At 40.5% G+C, this 10,165-nt stretch overlaps 1 protein-coding gene across 1 annotated transcript in view; it reads left to right on the top strand.

Annotated features, from left to right (window-relative positions):
* The window catches only part of LOC109918843 (syntaxin-1A-like), a 210,380-nt gene that overhangs the window by 41,734 nt on the left and 158,481 nt on the right, over positions 1-10,165 (top strand). Inside the window, exon 3 of the mRNA XM_048612526.1 lies at positions 9,289-9,388. Within this exon, the coding sequence (XP_048468483.1) occupies positions 9,289-9,388 (100 nt within the window). The remainder of the gene's footprint in view (positions 1-9,288; positions 9,389-10,165) is intronic.

Below are 10,165 nucleotides of genomic sequence, written 5' to 3'. Positions count from 1 at the left end.
GCTGTGTTCATCCAGCTCTATACGTTGTTATCTGAGGTAAAAGGCACAGTTGTGTTAACTTTCAGTTTTGCTTCTACTGTTGGCATCAGACTCCGCTTCACTGCTGTTGTAACCTGTCTATGTTCAGTGCGTTTGAAGAAGATTTTCATTTGTTTTGGATGGCCACAAGCCAGGGACTCCCATGAGTTGACCTCTTTAGGGATACTTCAAGGACATCCCAGAGTGATTTTACTGTCCTCCTGGGAGTCTCCTAGTGCATCTGAGTTCCACAGAACCATTCCTTAGGGAGTCTGATTTCAGGCATTAGAACAACATTTTGCACCCAAAGGAGCTGTTTTATGTTACTAGTGTCTCAATGTTGGCTCGGGGGAGGATGGTGTTGTGGTGTTTCTTGGCCCCGGATTTGAAGGACCATACAAAGGTAACAGTGATGATACTTCTCAGTGGCTCAAAGTGCCCACTGTGGGTACCAGGAGGTCCAGGACCACTACCTTTTAGTTGAGTAGACAACGACTGCGAGAAGTTGTTTTAACCTGAGGTGGTTGTTGCATGTTGACTGTCGAATGGACTCAGAAGAGTCGGACTTTGCTCCAATAACAAGGAGGATCCCAGACAATTGCAGGCCAAGGCCTGTTGTGAGACATTAACAGTATCTGTGCATGATCATCCACAGGTGAATATGTTATCTATAAAACACCCTTCTCAACTGTTGAGATTTAGTAAGGTACTGTGCATAATCTCTGTATCATGCGTCACTGTAGATGGCTTCTCCAGTCCTCTGATGAGAAACCTACAATACCTTAAGAAAACAGCAGACTGATTGTGATATATCAAGGTGTAGAGCTGTATGAACACAGCAGGCCAAGCAGCATCAGAGGAGCAGGCAAGCTGACGTTTTGAGTCTAGACCCTTCTTCAGAAAATTTCTACACCTCGTTATCTCAGATTCTCCAGCATCAGCAGTTCCTACTATCTCTGATTGTGATATCTATTGCTCCTGCGTACAAACTGATGTATTGTACTGCTGCTGGATACAGGCTGTTTGTACTGTATTGTTCCTGAGTACAGGCACATGTTATATTGCTTCTGGGCACAGATTGTATCTGTATTACAAGGTCCCTCATTAGGATGTCTATTGACTGTGCATTTACCATGCTACGTTTCAGATACAAAGTTATTGGATAATTCAAGAACATAACAAGGCATCCAGCTATTTGTTTAGCTCTTCTCATCATTGATCTTCATTCCAGTCTGCTTCTTTAAAACAGCGCCATTATTTTGAGACCTTGCCCAACTGCCCATTGTGCTGCAAAATTACAGCAAACTGTTGCAATGGGTAATGCTACTGAAGGGGTTAATGTTTACATTACATTAGCTCCACGCACAGTTTGTGGATGGAGATCAGGAGTTCTGCTGTAGCTTTTGGAAGGAGCAGATATGCTTCTATTAGTTCCACACCTGGTGATAATGCCTGACCAAATGTAGTTGCAATTATAGCTATCATGCAATAAAGCTTCTTGTTAGCTACGAACAGTGCCTCTGCTGGTGATCCACTACCACACTTCTCACACTCACTGCTAGATAGGTCCAATACAAAGGAAAGAAGAAAAGAGGACTGGTGACAACAAATTACCTCAAATAATACCTATTTGGTACCACATTCTTGAAGAGATGACAAATGTTACAAATTATTATGTGTGGTGATCTGGGAAAATACCACAGTCTTGCATACTTGATGGTTTAGCTCAGCTTCTGAGGCCCTGGTACCAGTTCTTTTCATATTGTTGTTGCATTTGTATCAGGTTTCACTGATATGTTCAGAGTTTTATTTCCTATTGGAGAAAGCCAAAGCCTTACATTCTAGAAAAATTCTTATCACAAAATGCTGCCTTGTGCAGTGCAGAGGACTTACTGAATGTACAGAGTTTCACCTATACAACATAGTCCATTGTTGGAAGCTTAGATCTAAAGGAAAACCTCGAATGCACTATTCAATCAAATGTTCCTCAGACAGATACACCACTGGCTACTGATTGAAGTTGTTCATCCTCCAACCTCTGAATCTACCAAAGTCATGTTTGTTTCTTCCCAGTAACCATAAGAATTTTTCAATTACTAAATCTGTACAAGTTTTTTGCTGAATTATTAAGATCCTTTTCTCGTGTTGGATCCATGCCCAATAATCACTGAGTTGAGACAACCCAAACATGTTCCTGCATCTGAGAAAAGCAGTTCACACTCACTATGTTTCAAGATCCTGCAGTCACTGATCGCAATTGTCCACTTTCTTTACTTTAAACAAATAGGTAGTAACTTTGCCATTTCATTCAACTCGGAACTGAGCTTCTGATTCTGTCCATTACTGCATCAGTCCATCTCTTGTTGAAACTCCAATCCATGTTTAGTGCACTTCCAGACATAGCTCCTCTACTGTTCTCCTGGCTGATCTTCCATTGTTTATACGGTGTAAACTTTGTGTTCTATACTGTCATTGATTATGTTCACCCCTTGCTCCTCAAGCTGACCTGCATTGGTTCCTTGTCCCCCAAACCCTCCCATTGAGAATTCTCAGCTTTAATTCTAAATCTCTTCTTTGCAACGTCTATTCTCCAGCCGTACAACAAGAACATTCCAACTCTGATCTATTGTATGCTCTTTACTATTTGCACATTTTGCTTCTGATTGTCTAAACCCAACACTCTGGAACTCCCCTTCCCCTAATAGCTTCCAGTTTTCACAAGGTGAAAGAGGAGAGGTCAGTGCTGGCACAGAGGTGGAGAACAATAGTAGGAGGAGGGCGGTGGTCATTTCCATAGCCATCTATAATGACACCTCCTCCACCTATCACATATAGTCATCCTTCTGGAATCTCCCTAGCTGATCCAATATTCGTTCTTACACCTTGTGAATCATCTTGGGATATTTTCATCACTGATATGGTTGGGGATGTTTTAATCTAATTGGCAGGGGTTTGAAAAAGTAAAAACAAGGTGCTTATAGGAGTGAGAGTTTTGGATAGTACTGGAGAAGGATGTAATGCCAAATTAAATAAGACCAGAGAAAGAAAAGCTACAAGGAATAAAAGAGATGATTGCGATGTATATATGTATGTGTATAAGTGCACAAAGTGTGGTGAATATGCCTGATCAGCTGCCAGTATGAGTAGCCATGTGAGAATGTGATGCAGGTGCAAAGCAGAAAACTTGTAAAACAGATGAGCATCAGATGATTGATCTTCAAGGATAAGATAGAGAAGGGAAAAGGTAAAGTGGCATAAGAGTACTGATCAGGGAAGATATTACAGAGTTTGTAAGAGAGGATCTCCTGAAGAGCACAGTAGCAGAATCCATTTTATTAGAATTAAGAAGTCAAGAAGGGTCTGGTTATGCAACTGAGGATTTTCTGTACGTCTCCTCATTATGAGAGAGAGAGAGAGAGAAAGACAGACAGACAGAGGGGGGAGAGAGAGAGGTGCAAATCTGATGGAAAATTACACAGATACACGAGAAATATTGAGGTCACATTGGAGACCTTTAATTATGCAAGTATTAGGTAAATGCTAAAACTAAGGGAAAGGAAGAGCAGGAATTTCTGAAATGTTATCAAAGAGAAATTGTTTGACCAATTTGTTCCAATCCAACCAAGGAAGAAGGAATTGCTTGACCTCATGCTGGGGAATGAAGTGGATCAAATGTTTGAGGGAGAAGATTTACATAAGCATGATTATGCTGACACAAGATTTTGACTATTGATTGAGATAGGAACAATCTAAAGTAAAAAAGCAGAGGATCAACTTCATTGGGATGAAAAGGGATCCAACCAGGGTATGTAGAACCTAAGTTAACAGGAAAAGCTAACAGAACAACATTTTTTTTTAAAAGGAAGTATTGTTTCACATTTAGGCTAGGTTATTTTCAAGTAAGGCAAAGGATAAGGGAACTGAGGCTAGGTTTCCTTGGATAATAAGAGAGACAGAGAATATGATAGAATATGAAAGGAACAGGATGTATGTCAGGAGAAATTGTTCAAGCAAGAACCAGATCTAATAAAAGTTGCAGAGAAGGAAAGTGAAGATGGAAATAAGACCAGCAAAGAGCAAATATGAGACTAGAATAGCAGTCAACCTGAAAAAGAACTGAAAATCATTTACCAGCATCTAAATAGACAGTAACTGTAAAAGATGGGGTGGGGCGTATTAGGGACAAGGAGGGTGATGTAGGCTTAGAAGGAAGGGGCGAGTGTAGAATTTTAAGGAGTGATTTCTTTTGGTGTTTAGTAAGGAAGAGAGCACTGACAAAATATTGGTAGAAGCAGAGGTTTTGGCACCAAAACTTAGAGTGAAAATTGAAAAGGATTTGCTGAAAAGGTTGGCTATCTTTAAGAATAGATAAGATAAATCACTTCCAGAAGATTTGCATTCCAGGTGGCTAAAAGTACTGGGAGTGAACTTAATAGAAGAGCTTACCATAATTTTACAATTTTCCCTAAATGTGAGGGAGGGCCCAGAGGATTAGAGATTGCAAGTATTATTCAAGGAAGGGTCTAAGAACATTCCTAGTAACTACAAACTGACAGTTTAACAATTACTGGTGATGGGTTTCCAGAAACAATAATCAGAGAGGTACTTGAGGGGTTCGTATAAATTGAAGAGAGTCAGCAATATATGATAAATCATGCTTGACCAAAGTCATAGAAGTTTTTCATCACGTAACAGAAAATGTTGGTAAAGACAAAGCCATGGACCTTATTGATATGGATTTTAGGAGAGCCTTTGACAAAGAATTACATAAAAGTTATTAAAACTGACATTTGTGGAATAGAAGGGTCAGCGTCAACTTGAATGATGAATTGGCTTCAGGCCAGAAACCCGTGCGTTGTGGAAATTGGTTATTTTTCAAATTGGGGCATGGTCGTTAGTCGTGTTCACCATAGTTCAATGTTATGAACTTTGCTTTTATTTATAAATGACTTTGATGTTGGAATCCAGAGTAAAATTTCAAAATTTGCGAAAGATTCCAAATTTGACATTGTGGCTGTCATTGAGAATATGCCAAATTACCAAAACAGGACAAGGATATGGTAGCAGAATGGCCAAAAATGTCATAAATGGTATTTAATGCAGATAAGTGTGAGATGCACTTAGACAAAAGGCATATGAACAGGCAATATAGACTACATACAGCTGTCAAATGTTTTCGGAGGCAGATGCCCATGGGGATGTATGTCCGTAGGTATTTGAAGATGGCATGATATATTGAGAGGACAGTTAACAAAGCTTATGGGATGTTGTCCTTCATCAATAGAGGTATTGAGTACAAAAGCAGTTTATTAATGCTGAATGTGTATACATGAGGGCCCTTGAGAGGGTTGCAGATGAAATTTACCAAAATGATTCCAGAGCTGAAGGATTTTAGCCAGAGGTTAGGTTGGAGAAAGAAAGGTTGTTTTCCAAAGAAAAAATGAGATTGGGGAGCAGTTTGTTCAAGATTAAGACATGTTTAATGAAGGTAGGCAAAGAAAAACCCTTTTATTTTTAGTTTGTGGAGAACAACTAGGGAACACAAATATTATGGTTTTGAGGAAGAACTCCAGGAGGAATGTGATGAAGAACTTCTATACAAAAAGTTTGGAACTTGTGTTCCCTCAAACAGAAGATAGCAGGCCAGATAGATTACATGGTGAGGCCTGTTAGATACTTGCCTTTTTTATTTAGCTGAGGCATAGAATACAAGAGCAGGGCAGGTATGCTGGAACTGTATAAAATGCTTGTCAGGCCATAATTAGAGTACCTGAGCAGTTCTGGCCGCCACATTATAAGAAGGATGTGATTGCACTGGAGAGGGTGCAGAAGAGATTTACCAGGATGCTGCCTGGGCTGGAAGGTATGAGCTATGAGGAAAGATTGAATAGCCTGGAATTGTTTTTTTGCAGCAGTGAAGGTTGAGAGGGGTCCTGATAGAGGTATATAAGATTGAGGGACATAGATGCAGTGGCTAAAAATGCACCTTTTCCATGAGCCGACTGTTCAATAACCACGGGGTATAAATTTAAGGTAAGAAATAGAAAGCTAAGGAAGAGTTGAGGGAGTTGTTTTCACTCAGAAGATGGTAGGAGTCTGGAAGTCACTGTCTGAAGGAGTGGTTGAGTCAGAAACTATTGTAACTTTGAAGCAGTTTTTAGGTACAAACTTGCATTGCCATAGCCTCCAGGAGTATGGACCAAGAGCTGGAAAATGGGATTAGTGTTAATTTTTTTGGTTGACGTGATGGGCTAAATGGCTTCTTAATGTGCTGTAACAGCTGAATCTGAGTCTAAGGATCAAAGCAGGACCTTACCTACATCAAAAACACTTTTGTGTGGGGTTTTTCATCATTTCTGTCATTGAATTTGCTTCTGATTTCTTGGTAGCGCCAGACATTTCAACTGTTAGTAAACTAAAGAGTCAATGCAAATTCATTCAGCATAATTTTCACTAAGTTTTATTAAAGCTTATGCTGGAGCTTTAATCGATGAAGTTAAGTTATGAAAGTCAATTCGAAGGGTCCTCTGGATACTTTATGCACTGGACTAGAACAAAATAACAGAAGAGGGGGTGGCACGGTGGCACAGTGGCTCAGTGCTTAACACTGTTGCCTCACAGCACCGGGGACAACACCAGGGTTCAATTCCAGCCTTGGGCGACTGTCTGCGTCGAGTTTGCATGTTCTTCCTGTATCTGTGTGGGTTTCCTCCGGGTGGTCTGGTTTGCTCCCACAGTCCAAAAATATGCAGGTTAGTTGGATTGGCCATGCTAAGTTGCCCATAGTGACCAGGGATTTGTAAGTTAGGTGGATTAGCCATGGGAAATGCACGGTTACAGAGATGGCAGGGGGTGAGTCTGGGTGGGATGCTCTTTGGAGAGTTGGTGTGGACTTGTTGGGCTGAATGGCCTGCTACCACACTGTGGGGATTCTATGATTCTGAGAGTTCAAACCCCAAATTCTAATCAGCACCAGGATCTTTGCGCACTGTGCTAAGATTGAGTGGCCTGGACTGAGTAGATAGGGATCAACTGTTCCCATTGGTGGAAGGATTGAAAAGTAGAGGGTAGACCTTTAACATCTAAGGTTTTGGAGTAGATTTGTAGCTCGGGTTGTGGGTGTTGAGGTTGGTTGGCTCGCCGAGCTGGTTTGTTGTTTTGCAGACATTTCGTCCTGGGACAGGCTAGGCAGAAACCGGCACAAGAATTCGTAGAAGCGTGGCACTGTACGAAGCATGCTATTAATAAACATATTGAACTCGACCCCATACACATTCCACTACGAAGGAAAACCGAAAGTGAGGCAATCCATCTCAACGGACCCCAGAGTTTAAAAACCAGATGGGAAAACACACCGATGATTTATCGGAGGCTGCACTGAGGATGTTACCAAGCATGGTAACGAAATGTCTGCGAAACAACTAACCAGCTCGGCGAGCCAACCAACCAACCTCAACAACCTCGAGAGATTTAACATAACTGATAAAAGGAACAATGGCAAAAAAAACTTTTCACACAGCAAGTGGTTGGATCTGGAATGTACTGTTTGAGAGTGTGATGGAGGCAAGTTAAATTGTCGCATTCAAAAAAGGAAAAGAAAGGATGTGCAGGAGAGAAGGCAAATGAATGGCACTAGGAGAACTGCTCCATCAGAGAGCCTGCACAGACACAACGGGCTAAAGACTTCCTGTACTGTAACCATCCTGTAAATAAAATGATGATAACAATAAATTTGGATGAGCATTTAAAGAAAATAAACTTGCATAGCTAGGGGAGAGAGCAGGAAGGCAACTGATTGAACTGATCAACAGAGAATTGACGTGGATGTGATGGTGGAGTAGCCTCCTCCCCACTGTTCTGACTGACATTTCAGATGATAATTGGATTGAAGAGATGTTGGCCTAATAGATTATTGACCAATGGCTAACAGAGAAATAAAATTTATTTGTCTGGCTAAAGAAGATCAATGCTAAATAGCAAGTTTCAACACTCTTAGGCCACTGGCAACACAAATGTTTTATTTCTTTAAGTATAAGCTTCTTTCCTTAAATGCACCCTATGTTTGTATTTTCTGCATATGGTCTAGGTTGGCAATTTAGTGAGGTAGTCTTCCATTGTCAGAGCTGCTGTTTATCAGATGAGGTCTTAAACTAAGGCTTTGTCTCAAAGCATACAAGATTCCAATGCACTATTTCACAAATAACCTTCTGTTGTGGTGGGGATAACACAGTGTGGAATTGGAGGAACACAGCAGGCCAGGCAGCATCAGAGGAGCAGGAAAGCTGATGTTTCGGGTCGGGACCCTTCTTCAGAAAAGTGTCTTGGTCAAACTTCCAACCTCAGCTAAATGTCAACAAAAATTGAGCCCAAACAGATCCACTCCCTTTTTTTTAGTATTCCTTTCCCTAAGACTTACTCCCATGTCATGAGGAGAACAAGATCTAAACGAGGATTGAGTGTAAAGTACAGAATGTTAGATGACTAGGATTATATTTGGAGAGACTGTGCTGATTTGAATGTTGAGAAATGTTCATTAACATAGCTTTGGATTGACAATGGGAAATTAACATAACATTACGTGCAAAGAATCTGGAAAAAGTCATTGTTGAAGTCATAGTACAGTGATCACAGCAACCGGGAAATAAAGTTTGGGTGTGTAAACAGATACAAGAAGTATAAATCCATGGGAGTATTACTGATGTTCCAGTAATAACTACTTGGAATGCACAGACAGTGTTTCTAAGCAATTTTAATTTTAATGCAGAAATTTCAATGTGATGGAAAGAATCGAGAGAGCAATGTTGAGGCTGCAAGTTTCAGATCATTATGCCGAGCAGAGTATTTTTAGGAGTGGTTCAAATCTCATTGGAATTGTGAAAGCAAAATAGATGCTTTATTGAACATTTTTCAAGCAATGCCAACCAGCGAGGTGGAATTAAAGATCAAGAGTGTATTGTTTCAGATGGGTGAAAATGAGTAATACATAAAATTCTCAATGATAAGTGTGAGTGAGTAGCTTGATTGAAATTAACTATGCTACTCCAGGTATATGAACAAGTATGGATTAGAATCCTCTATTGGTACTTTCTTTTTGATGATTCTGTGAAGTCATGGCCCAGGTCTGCTTGATTTATTGTACAGTCCTTGTTATTATTGTATTGCATAATGGACAACATTCTAAATATAAGTCTGCTTTCTTTTATTCTCTGGTTTTAAATGAGTAGTGAAGGGAACATGTTTCAACATGCTTTGGTCTCCTGTAATTATCAGGTTGAAGAAATCCGAGGCTTCATAGACAAGATCTCTGAGAACGTGGAAGAAGTTAAGCGAAAACACAGTGCAATCCTCGCTGCGCCGAACCCGGATGAAAGTAAGAATTTGATTTTTGAGACTTCCTGAGCAGTCATGGGGGTTAGTCCCAACATGAGGTCACGGAACGTGATTTCAAAAGATCATTCTGGCTACGGGTGGACGATCAGGCAGGGTGACCTTGCTGAGTGTAGCAGTGAACAAGCACTGTACACATTGTACTCTGAGGGCAGTCATTTCAAGTCCCTAAGCCATCACATTGGGTCAAAGAGCAATCCCACTGGGTAGGGATGACCACTCAACACTGTTGTTGGTTTCAGACCACTTACCTTAATTTAAATGAATGGACTCCAAAATTGAACGAACTCAAGATGATTGGTGGTAGCCATACACAAAAAAGTCAGCTGTCGCTGTTAGTACAATGTTTACAGGAATTAAAGAAATCAAATCTACCTACTCTCTATTAAGCCTGTCTGTTTACTGCTGACATTGTCATTCTGGGACATGCTCAAAGTGTCACTGTTTGTTGCTCCAACCAAGCTGTTGCCAATGTACTGAAGAAATTCCTGTCCTCCTCTTTACAATACTCATAGAAGTAAGGAGTACATGTGCTACTTCATATGCTATAGTTAGTTCAGAATTCTTCTGAAAATGTGAGTTTCAACCTCCAGCAGCATGTAGAGGCTGCAAAACTGGGAACTAACAACAGAAGAATAGGATTTTTTCCAGTGCATGAGCACCATCCCTGACAGGAGCAGTAAAAATGAAATAGATGCTAATCAGAAAGGCAGAGTGCTCATTATGGGGAGAATGGGGCAACTTAGAGGCTGTGACAATG

This window comes from Rhincodon typus, chromosome 26 (genome assembly GCF_021869965.1).
Source record: "Rhincodon typus isolate 14 chromosome 26, sRhiTyp1.1, whole genome shotgun sequence".
NCBI classification, from domain to species: Eukaryota; Metazoa; Chordata; class Chondrichthyes; order Orectolobiformes; family Rhincodontidae; genus Rhincodon; species Rhincodon typus.
Note: the sequence above shows the minus strand (reverse complement) of the source record. Positions and strands in the feature narration are given on the sequence as shown.